This window comes from Microcebus murinus, chromosome 22 (genome assembly GCF_040939455.1).
Source record: "Microcebus murinus isolate Inina chromosome 22, M.murinus_Inina_mat1.0, whole genome shotgun sequence".
Classification (NCBI taxonomy): Eukaryota; Metazoa; Chordata; class Mammalia; order Primates; family Cheirogaleidae; genus Microcebus; species Microcebus murinus.
Genome location: NC_134125.1, coordinates 20956412 through 20977789, shown reverse-complemented (window position 1 = coordinate 20977789; position 21378 = coordinate 20956412). Strand labels below are relative to the sequence as shown.

At 41.9% G+C, this 21378-nt stretch overlaps 1 protein-coding gene across 2 annotated transcripts in view; it reads right to left on the bottom strand.

Moving 5' to 3' along the window:
• Positions 1 to 10197: 10197 nt before the first annotated feature.
• Positions 10198 to 21378, bottom strand: part of HORMAD2 (HORMA domain containing 2) — a 97430-nt gene continuing 86249 nt past the window's right edge. For both annotated transcript variants that reach the window (XM_012763889.3, XM_075996841.1), the window contains exon 11: positions 10198 to 10845. In XM_012763889.3, the coding sequence (XP_012619343.2) occupies positions 10741 to 10845 (105 nt within the window). In that variant the 3' untranslated portion in view covers positions 10198 to 10740. The remainder of the gene's footprint in view (positions 10846 to 21378) is intronic.

The window sequence follows — 21378 nt, the reverse complement described above, 5'->3', positions numbered from 1 at the left end:
TGCTAAATCAGCAGCCCTGCACCCCACCCCATTCCACCAATCATAAGTGCTTCCAAACTGGGCTGGGCCTGTGCTTACAAAGCAGACTAAGAAAATAGCTTGAATGTTTGATCAAATTAATATGTTTCTATGGTAGAATATTCACAAGGTATAGTTAACTGAAAAAAAAATGAGAATATATATGTGTGTGTGTGTGTGTGTGTGTGTGTATACACAGAGTCCACTAATGCTTTTATACACACACATACACACACACAGGAAATATACTAAAATGGCTGGTGGGACTATGGGTAACTTTTTTCTTCTTTCTGCTTTTCTTATTTTTACAAACTTTCTACCATAAGCAGATATTGGACTCATAGCAGAGCATGGTGGTTAAAAGCACAGAATTTGGAGCCAAGACTACTTGGTTCAAATTTTGGCTTTACCACTTCCTGTGGTGACATTAAGCAAATTACTTAGTTTCTCTGTGCCTCAGTTTTCTCGTCTGTAAAATGAGGATAAAGATTGTATCTACTTCAAAAGGTTGTTATAAGAATTAAAGAGATAATATGTATAAAGTATTTAGAACACATTCAACACATAGTAAGATCTAAGTGTTTGTTAAATGAAGAAAACATTAATTTTTAATTTAGTCAAATTGGTGGTAAATTTTCTTTGAAATGCTCCTTGCCATTCTATGACATTCATATATTATGATATCTGTTGCTGAATAGAGGACACATATATCCCTGGGTCTATGTTTATCCTCAACTAATAGAGTTAGGGTGGACACACGACATTGGGTTGGTGGCTAAAATTCTTAAAGTTATTTTTTAGGCCATGACAAGGAACAGATATTTCCCAAGGATATACTATGACCACCCCTTCCCCAAATCTGGTCATAGATGAATTATGGCAAGCCTAATTCTCTCCTAAACTACAGGTTATACAATTACAATTTGATTAATGACGTTCACAGAACTGGAAGGACACTTGACCTTTGGTAAATTATGCCGCTTGCCCAGGAGTTGAAATGCCTTGGGTAAACCTGTGTTCAGTAATACGTGCTTCACTTCCTCACGTAGGCCTGGGAGGAGCAGAGGAAAACGAGAATCGGCTTTGTGGTGGATAGTCAAATAATTATGAAATTGTTAGTGGCTGAGAGAAAAATATGAAGGAGCTAGCGATGAGGCAGAATGAGTTCTGAAGGATCTTTTCCCATCATTAAGAGAGTTTCCACACAAAAGCAAATCCATAGCTTAAAAAAACTCTAATGTTGTAGAAAGTGAGAAACATATACTTTGTGTTGTCTTACAGGCTAAAAAACTGAATGATTAAGCTATTTTCTCATTATGTAATTTAAAAAATTACATAGCCCAAGAACTGACAGAAAGAAGGGATGGAGAAGGGGTCTCTTTCCCAGAGGAAAGAAAACAGGATGGCACTAAAAATCATATAAAATCACCACTGATGCTGATTCCTTTCGGCCAATGGAAAAATATTCCAGAAAAAGGAAACTCCAAATCTCTTGTTTACCCAGCTGTCTGTACAAAGTGAATTATTCATGATTGAATGTGAATAATAAACCTATGCAAATATTTGTTGTATTCTCAATTTTGTGGAGGTTGGGGGAGCAGCAGGAAATGAAGTCACTTTAAAGAGATGTAGTTAACTACCTCCTTTAGAAATAAATCAAGAAAATAGATTTTGATTGTTATTTACATATATCCTCCATCCCCCCCCCCAAAAAAAAACAGGTTATTTTCCTCAGGAGTCTTATGTCCTATTGGAAATGACAATTTAAAGCTTTTCTCTTAGTCATGACCTTTATATAATTTCCTTAGAAACTAATTGTGAAAGTTGGTGTTTTTTTTTATTTTCTTGACTTTAGAGGGCTAAAAAGCTTACAGCAGAAGTTCTTCTATAATGAGAAACCTTAACGGACAAGTTTCCAAGTACCTGCTGCTTACTGTAAATTCTTACCTATAAATTTCAGTTATAGGTTTTTGATAAAGGGAATATTACAATAATACTGATACCTGGCAGTTTTAAACTGTTTGTCCTTTTGGTTACAGAATTGATCTAACAGTTTCCATCAGAAGTGTTATGACTTTTAGCTAGAACTATGTTAGATTTTATTTAGCTTATCCATTCTAAGAAGCACTTAAAATCTAAGCAATAGCAAGATATTGAAAGATGTTTTGTCATCTTGCAACTACTGTAATTTTTCTGTCTCTTTACACAGTGTATCATCACCATAATCTCTCAAGGAGTTTATAGCATTCAACACATAGTAAGGATTGTTTTATATCCTATAATCATAAATTAATTTCACCAATAAAAACAACTTTCTCCTGAGCCCCATCCTCAAGGCTGAGTTGTTTCTGACCGAAGCCCATGTTTCAGTTAACCATAGACCAGCTTCTGATGGATTTTGTTTTTGCTCCAGTAACCCCAGTGCTTGCAGGAGAGGCCAGAGAACTTGTCTAGACTCCCTGATTCCTGGGGAGCGGGCTCTCTCTAGAACTACTGATGAATGAGCTGGCCCCACAAGGGAGCTCTCCACCCCTTCTCCAAACTATCCCAGAGCCTAAGCAGAGGGATCCTAGATACTGTGTCAGATTTAAAATAGTGTGTCATAACCCACTGCTTCTACCTCCTAGTTGATAAAACCGCAGGTGAGAGCATTATGTCAAAACCCATGTAGACTTCTAGAAAAGACGCCATGTCTCGAATTTGAATGCCACCTAACGCATCCTAAGTCTGTTTTCTTTTATTCTATGGTGACTGAAGATAACTATTTTCTTATTTTAAAAACCACAAAACATTAAAATTGCATTTTAATAAGTGGCAAAGGTAGGCCTCAAATAAAAGGTGGTAATATCTTGAAATGTTTGGAAAAATATGATCTATGTTTAATAAAATCCCATCAGTGAGTAAAAAGTGGTTTAATTATTAACATTTTCTCTATCCTATTTCTCATACAGTCTGCAGTTATCTTAGCAAATTTGTATTTCACTGTATAGGAACTTGTCTCCATTATGATTTGGTTCAATGGTTTCCTTCTCATACTATTATAGCTAGGGAGTCATTTCATTATACTGGGAAGTTTCTGAACATGCAATGTAATTAATTCCTTTAATAGTCTCCTCTTTAGGGAAGGCCCATTAGTAGACATCACTATGAATTAACATCTTAGTCCAGGAGAAAAGCTCTTTGGAGGCAACAGTGAAACAGATAAATCTTTGATGAGAGATGTGACCAGAGGACTTAACCACATTCCTTGTGGTTTCAGAATGACATGCATATTCTGGGACTCACAGATAGGCAGAGATAGTTGTTGTTCTTAGTAATGTCCTGACCACACCAGTTCTTTAACATAAAGAGATAGTTCTAAATGTTATAATTTCTTAGAAGAAAGCAATGTGGCTTGTGTGCACATTGAAGGCAGGGGAATGAAGTGAATTCTGCTCACTGGCTAACACCTATGAAGAGAGGCTGCTAGCTGTTTAAAGCACACTTGAAGGCTGATGGACAAGTTCTTTCTCTATTATTTAATAATCTACTAAGGATTGTCCCCCCCTCCCCCAATCTTGCTGAATAGTAGTGAAGGCTTTCTGTTGGGGTTTGAATATTTTCTTTATTATTTTCACATATGGTCTCTGGAAGCAGATTGCTTTGGGTTCAAAATTTTGGCTTTGCTATTTACTAGCTGTGCAAACTTGGGCAAGTGATTTAACTTCTCTGTATCTTAAATATCTCATCTGAAATTGAGATAACAGCAGTACTTGCTTCAGTGGGTGGTGGAGAGGAGTAAGTCCATGAGCACACTAGGTACTTAGTGAAGTGCCTAGGCCAGAGTAAATGCCACTGATGTTGACTGACCACAGCAATTAGCTCTGCTTAGCGGAGGTCCCGCCTAGGGCATGTAGGTCTGTAACACAAAAGCTGAAAAACTCTGAAAAAGCAAAGGAGTGGGTGCCTGGGACTGGGGAGGGCAGACTGGCTGCAAAGGGACTCCAGGGAACTTCTAGGGGTAAGACAAATGCTCTATATCTTGATCATAATGGTGGTTACCATGGTGTAAGCTAAAAAACACTCAAACATTCAAGGCCAGCCTGGGCAATAACAAGACCCCATCTCTATAAAAAAATTTTAAAAATTAGCCAAGTGTGGTGGCACACACCTGTAGTCTCAGCTACTTGGGAGCAAGCAGATCACTTTAGCCCAGGAGTTTGAGGTTGCAGTGAGCTAGGATGATATCACTGCACTCCAGCCCAGGCAACAGAGCAAGACTCTGTCTCAAACAAAACAAAACAAACACTAAATAATTCTTTCCCTGATAACCTCCCTTAATATACTAGTCCAGACACTAATTGCTTTACATCTGTCTTAAGGCAACAGTCTCTTGGTTGATTTTTTTTGTCTGTGAGTTCATTCTTCTCTAGTTCCTTCCTAGCATGCCCACGCTCACCCCCATTTCTGGGGTCACTTCAATAATAGTGCCTAGAACAGTGTATGAGCCATTTGTTTAAAAAGGAGGGAAAGAAATGAATGTGCGTAAGCAAGTATGTTTGCTTGTTTATGCCTAAAATAGCTCTGGAAAGACATATGAGAAAGTGGTTGTATTAGTTACCTATGGGGAAGGGAACTGGATGGCTGGGGGACAGGGTGGGAGGACGCCTTTCTCTATATATCCCTTTGTTCCTTTTGAATTTTAAATCATGTAAACGTATTACCTAATCAAAAATAAATAAATAAAATGTAGGAAATAATAAGATCCCTGCCAAGTTCATCTATTCATCCAGCAAATATTTACTGGGTATCTATCTACCTCTTGTCGGGCACATAGCAGGGTTAGGGTGTCCACACCACATTTGTGTTTCATTGGTGGGGATTCATAAAGTGCACGTCACAGGCCCTGTGTGCTTGTTTAGCTTTAAAGCTTGCTTATAGGAGATAGAAAGATCACTGGTTAATCACAGTGGCCATGGCTGGCATCTGATTTAGGATAAAACAAGGTCAAGGTCAATTATGCTTCAAGGACCTCCCTCCTCCACATACTGAAAAGACATAAAAAGTTGTAGCAGTGGCATAACTAATGCTTATGGAACATTAACTTTCTATGTGCCAGGCATTCTTCTAAGTGCCTTTGCTGTACTAACTCATTTAGCTCTCACAGCAACCCTGTGAGGAAGACGCTATTATTGCCCCCACTTTACAGACAGGGAAACTGATGTCAGAGAGAGCAAATAATTTGCCCAGAGCCATACAGCTGGTGAGTAGGATGACCAGAGTTTGAATCCAGATTGTGTCTAACTCCAAAACCCCCTAGTTTTAACCACTTTACTGCCTTTCGGAAAAAGGATTAAAAAATGTTCCTTTGCTCCAAAATATCTCTGTTTAAATTCTACTATTAATAAAAAGTCACAGAATCTTGTATCTGGAAGAGACTTTAGTATTCGGTCAGTTCAATTCTTATTCAAATCAACAACATCCTGGACGACAGGCTTGAACACCTCTGCTGATAACGAATTTATGACAGCCAGAAGTGGTCACCATCTGACAGACCTAATTGCTAGTAAAATCAGTCAAATGTTGATTATCTTGGTCTTGCCAGGCACTTTGCTAGAGCATGGAGCAAAAATACTTTGATATGTTGAGGCCAAATCTGCCTCCCTGAAACTTCCTGCCACTGGTCCATGTTCTGTTCTTTGGAACAAGGAATGTGTCTATAGTTCCCTGCATTCATGACAGCCCTTCATATATTTGAAGACAGCTACAAAGTTCTCCTTAACCACTTCAGTACGCTCACCGGCCGCAAAACCTTGCCCACAGCCGGCACTCATAGTCCGCATGATAGTTTGTGCTGTGCATCGACAATGAATCCAGTTTTGCTCTTGTGTGATGAGGAATGCTGTAAAGCACTGAAAGTTTGTTTTACTTTACAGGCAGCTTTACTAGTAGTGTAAATCAGAATAGGTAACATATACATATATTTTTTCATTACATTATTTTTAAATGTTCACAATTTTATTTTGATAAATGAAAAATTAGAAAAGTTATATCACGGCTGTCGGCTAAAGGCACTGTGCCTGTTCATCTGTGGCTATCAACTATAGTCGATGCTGGTCCCGAAGTGGTTAAACTTTCTTCTTCTCTATTTACTCAATCTGTTCTCTACCAAAGTCCCTAGGTGAGATTCAGTTTTCTTATTAACAAGCTTCTGTTTTAAAATGTAAATGTGGGAGAGTAGCACATTAAAGGTAATCTGCTGCTTCCCTTCCATCAAACTGTTCTGAGGGAAAGGGAGTTTAGATTTGGGGAAAGGAGTGGGGAGAGGGCTGAGAACAGAGGCAAGGGGAGCGTGGTTCAAGTGCTGGCCCCAGGTTTGGAGAAGGTGTTAATGTAGAAGCTCTGGGTAGGCAGAAAGCAGCACAGGGATCCTAAGCTCCTGGAGACTAAGGGAGTGGACATGCTAAGAGTTAAAAAGTAGCAGTAATACTGAACATCTGTTGAGCACTGACTATATACGTGCCGGGCAGTTTGTTTGAATCCCCTCACTTAATACTCATAACAATGTTATGAGGTAGGTACCATATTATCCATGTTTGAGTAAACTGAGGGCCAGAGAGATGAAATAACTTATCTAGAAAATGACAGGTTTTGAATCCAGCAGCCTAGGCTTTCTATTAACCATCTTGGTAAAATGAAGATGGAAAACTTTGCCTGCTTACCCTTGAGTCAACTAGTCATTATCCAAATGGTATCTAGATGCCCCAGACTTCTCTAGGCTTCAGGAGTCCTGAAATACCCAAGTAACAACCTTCTAAAATCCACTCTTAGACCAGGTTTCTGCCCATAAGTATTTGAGACCCCAAAGAATGCTCCACTAGTGCCCCCTAGATGTTTCTGGCTGTCTCAACTGGCCTGTCTCTGCCCTCTTGCCATGGGGAGACTCCTGTACTGATGAACCTCGTGGCACAGATAAGACCAAACTAAAATGTTTAATGAGACTTTACTGAAGGCTAACAGATAACATAATGGAATTATAACATAGAAAAAAACTCTGAAACTAAGTAAATCAGCCTATTCCTAGAACTGTTGGCCAAGCCCTTCCCAGGGTTCTCTACTGAGCAAATCTCACGTGCAACTTCCAGCCAGGTTGCAGGGACCAGTTTACCCCAGGCCCGCAGACAGCCAGTAGTACTTGTGAGCCATCACCTGCTACATGACTGAGTTTGACCCCCACCCCGCACCAGAGGATGAAACCCTATTTGCAGAGGTGTAGCGCACCCAAAGGGATGTCGTATGAGCAAATTAGCTCCTTAGGACCTCAAGCCTCACCATTTCTGAATAGCAGCTTGACTTTACCATTGCATAACCAAAAGGCCCATTAATAAAAGCTTTTTTCCATTTAACCAACACAATGGTGCCCTCGTCCTCTACAGAAACCAAAAAAAAAAAAAATTGCACATCAGGTGTCAGCCAGAACCTCAGTACAGAAATCAGTCACACTGAAAATATTACCTTTTAAAAAAAACAAACTAATAATTTCTAAAAAAGGATACATTTAGACATTTTCTCACTTGTATATTAATAGAATCTAGAATCATACACTGTGGAGGACCTTACCTTAACTCTTCCAAGCACAGTGTGTTAAGTTTCATTTTATTATTTGCGACCTTCTTCTAAATGATAATGGTTATAACCGAGAATTATTTTTACTATAAGAATCTGTGGAAGTCCCTAACAACTCAATACATTGGATTTGAAACCATAAATTGACAATTTTAAGATACATTGAAAATTGGTTCTAATGGTTAGTGGAATTTTAGAAACACATACACAACTCTGAACTTCTGTGAATGCAACTTTAACACTGATGAATATTTCCAGCCTCTTCCTGGCAGAGATGAGCTGGAGAACGAAAGAACCCAGACACCAGAAGGACCCGCAAGAGGGGAAATGAAGGTGCGGTTTTGGTGTCTGCCTTCAAAGGCTGGCGGCAATCACAAGCCTAACCCTTTCCAGCTAGACCAACTTTCTGTAAAGACAGAAAAACCCCAAGCAGATGAATTCACATTTCCTCTGCATAATTTTTAATTTAACAATGTCCCAGTTTCCAAGCTATCATCATCTAATCTTTGTAATCACACTGATGACCCAAGCACAGTCAGGGTGAGGGAAAGACTAGTCTGGTACAGCTCAGGCTTCCCAGCTTGGGGTCTAGGTTTTCATTCTTTTCACCAAAGTGCCAGCTTCTTGATGCATTTGTGTTTATTCATTCCATGATAATTAAGGACAGAACTGAATGGACTAAAAGGATTTCTTTTCTTCTAATAAATCATTCAGTAAACAGAATTGAATACCCTGTGATCTTGACATCTGGTTGCACATATAAGCTCTGCTGTGTAAAATCAGCTAGTTCACATTTTCATGGTTCTCAGATCTTCCTGATAACAGATCTCCTTCCCTGTGTCCTCAGCCAAGGGCACAAGCCCAGTAACTTCTTTCTGCTGCCTCTCACACACACACTACATCAGAAATACACATTCCAGCCTGTAATCCCAGCACTTTGGGAGGCTGAGGCAGGAAGATTGTGTGAAGTCAGGAGTTTGAAACTAGCTTGGGCAACATAGTGAGACCCTGTCTCTACAAAAATTAAAGTATTAGCTGAGCATGGTGGCTGGGCCTATAGTCCCAACTACTCAGGAGACTGAGACAGAAGGATCACTTGAGCCTAGGAGTTGCTCACTTGAGCTATGATCATGCCACTGCCTCTTAAATAAATAAATAAAAAGAAATATACATTTCACCTATTGGCAGTGACAGACTGTTCTGGTGGGGAAGAAGGTGTTAATAGAGACAAAATCACCATAGAAATTTTCTAGACAGATTTAGATTCTAGACTTTGACTAAAAGGATCTATCAACTTTGGGCTAAGTTTACGAAAATCGTAAGTATAGATTGAGGGCTAAATTCCCCTTTTAAACAAAATGGTTTCTTCTGAAATCCAGATTGACTAATTATTCAGTAAAACTAATTTGCTTTAAGAGTAAAGAGTCTTTGTGAAGCTCCTTTGTGTTCAGACACTTGCTGTGAAGGGAAGCTCCTAACTCACAAGATAGCCCATTTCAAAATTTTGACAACCTATGGAGGTAAAAATCTCTTCCTTATACTGAGCCAAATTACTGTAGCTTTCACCAATTTGGTCTTAGCTCTGCTCTCTAGAGAGACACAAAACAAACCTAATCCCTCTACTAGCCAGCTAATCTCTTTAGGTGATTCTCTTAAAAGAAATTATGGTGACTCAGGCCACAATTCTATCAAGGATATAATAAACCCAATACCCTTCCCCTTCTCCTTTCAGTGGCAGAGCAGATTTACATGAGTCCAGTTAATATGCTAGAAGGGAAAATGCTCCTCACTGGCAGGCCCTGGTGTTACAGCCCAACTCAAGCCTACCCATTTGGTAGGCTGCCCTGGATGGTCAGAAATGGATGAGAGTCTGGCAAGGGTCCAAGAGTGCTGGACAGGCAGGCTCCCTTGGATTTTCCTCTTTGTTACTGAGACACACAGCTTTCTGCTGGCTCACATGTACATCTGGCCCAGAGACTCTCCCTTAGTATGCGTCAGAGTGTCATAGGTTCTCTATTTGTGTGTGTGTGTTAGAATCTGGAGAGTTTTCCACATGCCCACACCCTGAGAGTTTGACTCCATAGGAGAAGGCAGGCCGGGGAATCCATACCTTGACAAGCACTCCAGATGCTGATGTCCTGACTAAACTTTACCTCTGGTGAAACACTGATGTAAGTGAAGAAACTTTTCCTGGTGTGAAAAAAGATGAGCAAAAAAATACCTTGCATTTTTGGTTTTATTTAACCATAAAGCACACACGCTTAACTATTGGTTTTACCCATTTAAATTAAATTAAATTAAATTAAATCCCATGTTACATAAATAATAAAAATAACACTTTAAGTCATTTATTATTCATCTCATACTAATCACTAAGCCTATCAAAATTCTTCCAGAATAAGGAAGAACTAATAGCATCATCTGCAGGTTACAGACTAATAAACTAAGGTGCTTGCTGAGAAATAAACATAGGCCTTAAAAGGGAGCCAGGCTTCTAAATTGCAGCATGTCCCCTGTTTTAGATTGGCTAACGGAATAGGGCCTGGGGCCAGAATTGAGGAACTTTACAGGGAGAGCACATTTTGGTCCCACAATTAGCTGATCAACCTTGTGATTGAAATTAACACATAAATCACACCTGGATAAGCATCGTCACACACATCCTATGCAACTCTGTGGGAATTTTAATAAAGCTATAGAGGGATTCCAGTAGACAGGTTACAACAAGTTAAAACATTTCACAGTAGTCTAAATACCTGAAGAGTTTAATTATACAAAAAAAAAAATCCTCCTTTCCTTTGAGAACAACAGCTTATTTCTTTTCAAAATAGCTGCCATGGTTCTTTTACAAATATTAACATAAAAGGTGTCTCATCTCTAAGTCAACTTTGAAGTAATGCTATCCCAAGGCAGCCCTGGTGACCTTGTTTTCTTGTGGCAAAGTAAGTCTATGTCCTACTCAGTAATTTAGCACTTAGTTAATTGACTAAAAAAGTTGAGCAACAAATTTAGAAAACGGTTTTGGTAATAGGGACTTACTTTCCTATTAAGACATTTCATGCATGTTTTTGCAACATAAAATTTTTTTATAATAAATGTAGCAAAAGCATTGAACTTTCATTTTCTGTAAGGGATGAAGATTTTCACTGGTTCGCTGACCTTCCTCTTCTTCCTGGAGCTCTCAGGATTTTGCTGATTGCACAGAAAATTCATTCTTTGAATCTGTGAGAATCACCAGAGAGAGGCACAATTCAGCAGAGATTTTGACATCTGCACAAGACATATATAAAACAGGTAGACCAAGCATTAATCCCTCTAGCTGCGTAACGGATCCAAACCTGCTTTCCTGTGGGCTGGTTTGGCCCTGCACAGAGGCCCTGCTGCCAGTATCAGAGTCTGCTATTCCAAGTTTCAGGAGCCGAGGTCCCCTAGAGGCAGCCAGTTTCTGGCTTTCTCTAGCGAATTCAGCACATACAAATCTTGAGGGAAGAGTTGTCAAGGTGTGGGGCCAACAAGGAGCAATTAAGGGTCAGGAGAGATCTAGGGCACTGATTGCTTTAAAGGCAAATATAAGTCCCAATCTCTGTTAGCAAAGACATACAGCCTTGTCTTTGCTATCACTATGTTCAGATTAACGAATTAAGAAGTACCATGACCCTTCTACTGAAGAGAAGTATATGTTATTGATTAAAGGATAGTTGATTAGTGAATCATCCTAGATTTGTATTTCTCCACTGGGCTTAGCTTTGGTAAATGTTTTAGAACTCACTTTTGCTTAACTGAGTGAACAGTTGGATATATTATAATCTGTCAGACAATTCCTAATGCCTAGAATTCCAAGGAACACATTTATATATTTTATAGCCACTAGATGGGAGGAAAGGTTTTTCCCTGTCTTCTGTTCTTTCTTTGGAAGAAAAATGGAGTAAGATATATATTTCAAAAGCAAGACTTGTCAGACTATACAGAAGTTCCAATATTATCCTTTCTTTCTTTTGTAGTAGATGCATGCTTTTATTATTATTGATATGTTATCATTACAAAATAGTGGGAATGTCAATAAACATTTAACTACCATTTAGAAACAAAGATTGGGTCTAAAATGGCTAATTTAAGCAATAACTTATTCTTTAGTTTTAGAAAGCACTTGAATTCCTGATCTCAGAAACCACAAATTCACTTTGGCTTAAACTAAAACATTAACTATATAAAACAGTAAAACTCTGAAAAAATAAATAAAGCAGTTCATCAAATAATTGGTTTGCTTATACATGTAAAAGTTTGAAATGGCCTGCTCTAAAGTAAAGGAAATAGCAACATAAAAACTCAAAGCACAAAAGCCAACTTCTTTATGTAGGAGGTGAATTTGTTATCTTTTGGTTGTAAGAAAAAGTATTATACTTGGTAAAAGTCAGCTTGTCTAGAAATGTTGCTTGGGCATGCTTTCCATTAAAACCAAACCATCCTCACTCTGTCAAATCTGGTACAAATTCTCAAATGACCAGTTGACCTGATGGATTTAATAGTTTTGTTCTCTTTTACTTCTATTGTTCAAGTAAACCAGAGTTTTATTGGAAGTTGCCTAATTTCAATTTTATTGCAGTAAGTTTGTCGAAACATCTTCATTAATGTATACAATCTAAAGGCAACTAGGGAGGCCTGGGAACTCTCAGTGGTTTATAGAAAACTAGTGGGTTCAAAAGCAAGTATTTATCAGTCAAGGAACACTTCCTAACATAGACAAATAATCTATATGAATTATATGAACCAATAAGTTTATCCACCCAAAGGAGCATTTGAGAAACATTTTTCAGGTATATTCCAACTGGGTAGTTTGCAGATTTGATGCCAAAGCCAACCAGCCAAGCAAAGGACTACCAATCAGGCAGACTAGAGAGATTATCTGGATGATTTGAGCAACATCAGATCATAATCAAATGACTTCTAATGTATTTCATATTATATTTTAAGCATATAGCTTTAAAGTGTTTCTTGATGGAGACAAACAAGAGGCTACCTATCATCTGTTTATCAATAGAGCCTCCGGAGTAGAATATCCACATGTGTCTCAAAAGAAGCCCTGAAGATACACATTATGCTGTATGACATGTCCAGACTATTTCCCCACTTTCCAGTTTTGGTGTGGTAACATATTCTCCATTTGAGAAGCCAAAGAGCAGGCTTTGCCTGAAGCACAGATAAGATAGCAGCTGATTTGGCAGCAGTATCTAGACAGCACCGAAAGGGATCCCTTCTTCTAAATGCCCAACATTTATTTCTTTATTCATCCCCTAAAAACAATGCTTGTTATTTGAATGTTCTCCCAGAGTTCTGTCTCTGTCTTTTGTCCTTATTCTCCACACTCTCTCTGAGTGATCTCAACCACTCCCAGGAATCAATTACCATTCATAAGCAAAGACCCCCACATTTATGTGTTCAGCCTAGATCTTCCTTCTGAGCTCCAGATCCATTTGTGTATTCAACTGCCAACTAAAAGTCTCCACATGGATGTTCCAAAGACAACTCAAATGCAGTCTGTCCAAATTGGAATTCATCATCTGCCTCTCTAAGCCTGCTCCCCAGCTTTGTGCTCACTCATCCAAGGTGTCCAAGTTAAAAACTATCCATTAATACACCATCATTCTCTCTCTAACATCTAATTAATCACTAATTCCTGTTGATCTTACGTCCTTAATATCTCTCAAATCCATCCACTTTTCTCTATTCCCATTACCTCTACTTTACCTCAGGCCAACATCACCTCTCCCAGTCACTGGCCCCCCCACCCCCACTATTACTACTTTTCCAATGCATTCTCCACTCTGGAGCACAAGTACTCTTATATGCAAACATGACCACTTCATTCTCCTGCTTTGTCTTTCATCCATTAATGACTTTCCATTGTCTTTACGATAAAGTCCAGGTGCTTTATGGCATGGGCCTATCTCTGTAGCTTCATCTTGCCCCATATTTACTTAATCACTTGCAGTTGTCCTAGTGGGCTCTGTTTGCTCACATCTGAATTTTGCCTGTAATGTCCACTCCCATGCTTTGCTCTTCTTTCCTTCACATGGCCCAGGGGCAGCCCAGGAATTTTTTCAGCCTGCTAGGCTTCCCTGACACCCTTAGGGCTGTGTTCTGTTCTTATTCCTTTTATAGCATTTATTACATAGCATTATCAGGCCTACTTATTAGTATTCCTTTCCAGAGTGTAACCTCCTTGAGATTAGTGATGATATTATAATCATCTTTGGATTCTCAGTTCTTGGCACCTGGTAGATGCTCTGTAATTATTGGCTGAATGAATGAATGATAATTGAAACTGATTTTAAGCCAGGCACTGTGCTGAGCACTTATACCATATCTCTAGTAACACAAAGATGAATGAGACATAGCTGGTTTTCCATGATTGAGCCTTGCAATGGAGAGGCATTAAGCAGATGACTATAATATCATGTAATACAATATAATGCCAAAATAGACATTCATTCTTTAAGCAATCATTTATTGAGGTCCAGCTATGTGCAAGGAACTGTTCTAGGTGCTTGGGATGTGTCAGTGAACAAAAGAGATAAAAATCCTGGCTCTGTGGATTTTACAATAAGACCATGTTACTTTTTGGCTTAATATTTTCCAATGGCATCCATTGCTTTTAGGACAAAGTCTAAAAATGGCCTTTCATACCCCAGCAGTGGTTCTTCACATTTTTAGAAGGAAAGGCTATAAGACCCTGATGAAAACTATGTACCTTCTCCTCAGAAAAATGCTCACACCTCCACTCACACACTCAGCTACTTTGGCAGACCTTTTGAGCAGCTACTAAACACTCTGAGTACCTCCCAATTAGATTTACGACTCTTCAGGGCTTGGCTGTGCCCAGTCTCATGCCTTGTTTCTCATACCTTGCTTCTTCCTGATTCTGGACCTTTGCACATGATGTTCCTTCTGCCTAAAATGTTCTTTCTCCTGCACCAGCCCTTCCTTTTACCTAGTTGATTCATACTTATTCTTTAGATCTCAGATTAAAAAAAAATTTTTCTCAAAGAAACTTCTCCTACTCCCATCCCAATTAAGTTAGGTGTTGGAGACTAAGACCCTCCACATTCCAACGACTTGTCCTGACTTGTCCTGACTGCCCCGGAAAATAGCCTAAGACGAAAATAGCACCCAGCCCCCCCAGCTATAGTTCCAAGAAGAATGCATTCCCTGATGTGCTTGCTCCAGGGCATGCTACCTGCAATTGTTCCCAACCCCCTGCCAGGTTGGGGTTGAGTGATCCATCACAAACAGCTTCCGGTGCCATTGGGATGCTGATTGGGGCTGATTAGCCCACACAAAAGCCTCATCATTCCCCCACTCTATTTTTTTGTTTCTACTTCCTTGTTTCTGTATATAAAACCTACTAAAAATCCAAGTAAAGTAGACCTTGACAACCCTTTGCTTGGTCTCGTTCCTTTCTCTCGCCCATCTCTTTTAGGCACGGTCCCCCTCGCCCCCCTCGAGTAACAGAAGGTCCCGTGGGCCGGGACACGTGGCGCCCAACGTGGGGCCCGAGGTACAGACCTTTGTCGGGTGACGCCGCAGAGTGCTCTTCGGCCGAAGGAAACACTACAGAGACCCTCGTTCTGCCACTCACAGAGTCGACGGTCTGGTGAGTAAATTTTTACATTGTCACCCCATCGAGATGGGCCATTCATTGTCTAAAGAGGCCGTTTTTATCAAGGATCTTAAGGCCTCACTCAGAGAGAGAGGAATTAGAGTTAAGAAAAAAGACTTAGTAAAGTTTTTTGTGTTCATTGATCGTGCTTGTCCTGAGATTCACCCACACAAATGGCAAAAAGTATGTAGAGATTTAAACGATTTACTTCTAAATCAGGGCCCAGATGCCGTCCCTGTATCTGTTTTTTCGTACTGGGGACTAATCAGAGATATTGTTGAAGGGGCAGATTCAGACCCCAATAAAAAGCAGCTGCTCTCAGTAGCAGAATTCTGCCTCCGACCCCTGTCACGGTCCGCTTCGAGAATGTCTTTAAAGACGGCCGAAGGGCCAGCTTCTCCTAATAATTTCAAGAGACCAACATGTCCTTCCCCTTGCCCCTCAGTTTGTATTAATATGCCCCCTCAGTACCCCTCAGCTGAGCTCCAGACATCTAGAGACGAGCCCCCGATTAGTAGGCCAGACACCAAGACCCTCTATTCTCCCTTACCCGAGGGTACAGCCCCTCATGCATTCAATTACCCGGTATTCAAAAAACAACCCCTCCAAGAGTCCCTCGACCCCACCGAAGAGGCAACCCTCAGAGAGGAAGCGGCCCAATATCACGATCCCAAATGGCCGCCTCCTTACACGCCCCAGATTTACGCACCTTCGTTAATGCCTCCCCTTACAATGCCCTTACTTTTGCGTACCAAAGAAGACTTAAGTCAAAGGGTTACGCAATTAAAGGATGTTTTACAACTTCAAAAAGAGTTTGCCCAGCTTTCCAAAGACTTGTCCTCCCTCCAAGATACGCTTAAAGATTCGGTTTTCATTAGCCACCCACGTCATGAGACCGCCCAGTCTCACGTCACCTTACATAAGAAATCCTTAAAATCCTCCCATAAAGCCTTAGCATTCCCGGTAGTTACCCGGTCTGGTGGCCAGAAAAACCTTACCGCCCCTTCTTCGAGCCAGTCCCCACCCCCTTTTCGCCCACGGGACTCTTTTGGCAGGGCAAGCCTCTTTTTTGGGTTCACCTATCGGCTTCCTCCCCTAAAGTCCTTCCCACCTACCCTTACTTAGTAGCTAAGATTATTCGCTTGGGGCGAGAAAACTCCCTTAAGCTCTTTGGAAAGGATCCAGATATCATAATACTCCCTTATAATGCTTCTCAAATTCGGTGGCTAATACAAAATGATGATGACTGGGCGGTTAACTGTACATCTTTCCAGGGCAAACTAGATAATCATTACCCCCCTGATAAACTAATTCAGTTCCTCTATCGGACACCTGTAATATTTCCCAAAAAAACAAGAGTCTCCCCTATTCCAGGAGCTGTCTTAGTCTTTACCGACGGCTCCTCCTCAGGCACCGCGGCCTATAGCATTAATGGCCAGGTCCGCAGTTTTCCCACCAGATTCTCCTCTGCTCAACTCGTTGAGTTAGCAGCCTTAGTCGCAGTCTTCAAATACGTAGATCAGTCACCATTTAACTTGTATACTGATAGTTCTTATGTTGTTCATGCTGTCGCCACTTTAGAAACTGTGCCTCATATTCGGCCCTCCAACAATACCACTCAAATGTTCCAGCAACTATAAGGACTCATTCACTCCCGTTCCGCGCCCTTTTTTATAGGCTATATTCGCGCCCACACTGGCCTTCCTGGGCCTCTAGTAGCTGGAAATAATCTTGTTGATCGGGTGACTCGCGTTGCAGGCGCTGTTCACAATATCACTGTTGATCCTGTCTGCGCTGCACGCCAGGCTCATGATTTACACCATCTCAATGCCCATACCCTCAGGCTTAAATTCTCCATTACTAGAGAACAGGCCAGAGAAATCGTCCGCCAATGCAGGGCTTGTTTTACCCTTCTCCCTGAGCCACACCTAGGAGTCAACCCTCACGGCCTGATCCCTGGGGAGCTCTGGCAGATGGATGTCACCCATTACCCCTCTTTCGGAAAGCTTAAATATGTACATGTCTCTATAGATACTTGCAGTGGATTTGTCTTTGCTTCCCTACAAACAGGCGAGGCCACCCGCCACGTTATCAGCCATGTTATAGCCTGTCTCACCTCCCTCCCTCAGCCTAAAGTTATTAAGACTGACAATGGCCCGGGATATGTCAGCTCCAATTTCAAAAGTTTTTGTGCTCAGTTAGGCATTAAGCATGTTACAGGCATTCCATACAACCCTCAGGGCCAAGGTATTGTAGAGAGAGCTCATCAGACGTTAAAAAATACACTCTCCAAACTACAATCGGGAGGAGGAATTTTGTACCCTTTGACAGGTAATTCCAAAATCCTGCTTAATCATGCCCTGTTCATTTTAAACTTTCTCACCTTTGACACTGCCGGTAAAACGGCTGCCGACCGCCTTTGTCACCCATCCACCACAGATACTTATGCACAGGCCTTATGGAAGGAGCCGCTTACAGGCAAATGGCTAGGGCCTGACCCTGTCCTCATATGGGGAAAAGGACATGCCTGCATCTACGATACCCAGGCAGGAAACACCAGATGGCTACCAGAGAGAGCGATTAAGTTATATAACCCACCCAGGGAATCCCCTGAGAAGAATTCTTAATTCTGTTCTCTTCCAGAAAAAATGACTCCCCGAGAGAAGATGTTGACCCTCCTGTGCCTAGTTATGGCCACGGTCAAGAACACCGCCGCAGCCAACATCCACCAAGTCTACAACTATACATGGCAAATAATTAATGAGGCAAGGGACGTTGCCAATTCCTCCTCGCACCTCTCCGCCACTACACCATGGGATCCACTAGAAGTCGACCTATGCGTGTTGGCCCTTGGAGCCCATGACTATTGGGGCACACCCTCACATTTTGCACCACAGGTAAAACCCATTAACACAGGAGAACGAGACACCAGTTCTCGGCCAGGCTGTAGCTCTGGGGTTTGAAGGACCTATCTAACCATGGCCCCTATATATGTTTGCCCTGGGGCTCATCGAGACCGCTCTCTTGCTGAAGCATGTGGCTATGCCCCTGACTTCTTTTGTGCCTCCTGGGGCTGTGAGACTACGGGCGATACCTACTGGAGCCCCTCCTCCTCCTGGGACTATATAACAGTCAAAAGAAAATCCCCTTCCCCATACTACCTCAACAGCGGTCCGGTCCCCTTTGAGAATGAGTGTAGCAACCAATGGTGCAACCCCCTGTTAATTTCATTCACCGAAGCTGGAAAAAAGGCTTCTTGGGACCAGTCCAGGGGATTTGAATGGGGGCTCAGACTTTACATATCTGAGAGAGATATTGGTCTCACATTTAAAATCAAGTTAATTAAAAGCCTCCCCAGAGGTCCTACGGTCGCATTAGGCCCCAATAACAACCTACACCCACCACGGCCTAGCGGTCCCTCCAGGGGCCTACCCTCCTCCCCAATTGTGTCCCCTCCTCTGCTCAGCACCTCCCTATACCAACCTACCCTGCCTGAGGGGCTCCCTTCCTCGGCAGAACTAATTCTCTCCTTAGTCAACGCCTCTATCAGGACCATCCGAGAGGCCAATAATTCAGAATATCAGGAGTGTTGGGTATGCTACTCCCCCCCGGCCTCCCTTCTATGAAGGCGTTGCTACTTTTGGTGAGCCATTATTTACTAATGACACCAGCAGACTCAGATGGGGTCTAGAGACCCATGATAGCCTGACGCTCAGCCAAGTCACAGGCCTAGGTCTTTGCCTTCTTAGCCCAAGAATGCTCCCTCCCGCACCCTTAGAGAAAATATGCAATCAGTCAATTACTGTCAACTCCACTTTTCAGTATATTCAGGCATCTAACACCTCCTATTTTGCTTGTTCTTCTGGCCTTACCCCATATGTAGTCACTGCAACGTTTCTTGAGCATAGAGAATATCGTGTGTTAGTCATGCTTTTCCCCAGACTCACTGCACATCCTGCTGACGAATTGCTTAAATTTGGGAGCGTGGCACCACAATGCCCCGGGAAAAAGAGAGCCCATCACAGCCATAACACTCGCAGTTGTTCTAGGCCTTGGTGCCACAGGGGCTGGAACAGGCATAGCCTCTCTAGTCACCTCCAACCAGCAGTACCTGCAGCTCTCTGCTGCCATCGATAATAATCTCCAAGAGCTACAGCAGGGCCTAAAATATCTCAAAGAATCCCTCGCTTCACTTTCTGAGATAGTGTTGCAAAATAGAAGAGGCCTAGACTTAGTGTTCCTCCAAGAGGGAGGCTTGTGCGCAACACTCAAAGAAGAATGTTGCTTTTACGCAGACAAAACAGATCTGGTAAAAGATAGCATTGAGAGAGTTAGACAGAGCCTAGAAGATAAAAAAAAACGGAGAGAACAAAGTGAGGCATGGTATCAAAATTGGTTTTCCACATCCCCCTGGCTATCCACATTGCTTCCCAATGTCTTGGGGCCGTTTGTAGGTTTTTTGTTGCTTCTCACTTTTGGGCCTTGGGCATTCAAAAAACTAACCAACTTTGTCAAGTCGCAGGTAGATGCAGACACAAAAAAATCGGTCTCCTTGTTTTACCAACGGCTAGAACAAAGAGGCTCCAGAGAAGACCTCCATACAGAGTCTCCCCATTCAGCCACAGAGGGTCTAAATTTTTCTAACCTTGCCTCAGACATGGAACGCAGTTCATTCCAAAAGCTGTGGAGACGCCCATGACGGGATTATCGCGATGCCGCGTACCAGGTGCACACCCTGCCAGCAGTGAGGTAACTCCATGACGGGAATATTGTAGGTCCATGCCCGGGGGCACACTTCATAATCAGAAGTGCCGAAGCTGGATGCCACCTACATAGCCTAAGACAGAGGCCTCACCGTCATTTCGATCGCCCGATCGAAATTTGGGGTGCTGGTCGCGGAAGCCCATCGCGTAGCCTAAGACAGGCTCTCCACCAACCTGTGTAAATCTCCCTCATATTAATAAAGATAGGGGGAGATGTTGGAGACTAAGACCCTCCACATTCCAACGACTGTCCCACGCACGGGGGGGGGGGGGGGGGGGGGGGGGCCGGAAAATAGCCTAAGACGAAAATAGCACCCAGCCCCCCAGCTATAGTTCCAAGAAGAATGCATTCCCTGATGTGCTTGCTCCAGGGCATGCTACCTGCAATTGTTCCCAACCCCCTGCCAGGTTGGGGTTGAGTGATCCATCACAAACAGCTTCCGGTGCCATTGGGATGCTGATTGGGGCTGATTAGCCCACACAAAAGCCTCATCATTCCCCCACTCTATTTTTTTGTTTCTACTTCCTTGTTTCTGTATATAAAACCTACTAAAAATCCAAGTAAAGTAGACCTTGACAACCCTTTGCTTGGTCTCGTTCCTTTCTCTCGCCTATCTCTTTCAGGCATGGTCCCCCTCGGCCCCCCCCCCCCCCCCCCCGTGAGTAACAGAAGGTCCCGCGGGCCGGGACAGTTAGATATCCTAATCAATAACTCTTAGAGTTCTAGGAGATCAGGAACATAAATTTCTTGGTCACATTTGTAGCACCAACATCTAGCAAGTACCTTGCACATAGTAGAAGCTCAATAAATATTTTTTGAGGAATGAGTGAATGACTGAATTATCAAAAAGCACTCTGTCTCTGATGTAGAAATGTATTAGAGGCATCAAGTGGATATAGGGTGATGAGTCTGCTATAGTGGTATTCAGGTGATGACTTGGGTGGCAGTGGAGGTGGAGAAAAGTCAACATTGAGAAAATATTTATGGGGTAGAATTGAAAAGATGGCCAATTGGATGTGATGGTAAGAAAGAGGTAGATGAGTCAATAAGGACTTTCCAATTACCAGTTTGGCTAACTGCATGGTTGGTGGTACTCTTCTCCCAGGTAGAGAACAATGGGAATTTTGAACCTGCTGAGTTTGGAGTTCCTGCAAAACCTCTATGTGGACATGTTGAATAGGCAGCTGTATATGGAAATCTGAAGCTCAGGAGAGAAGTCTGGGTTGGAGATGTAAATTTGAGAGTCATAAGTATATGGAGAATAATTAATGCAATGGGTGTGGAAGAATTTTCTTATTGAGAAATCATAGCATGAGAAGGGAAAGAGGCCAGGA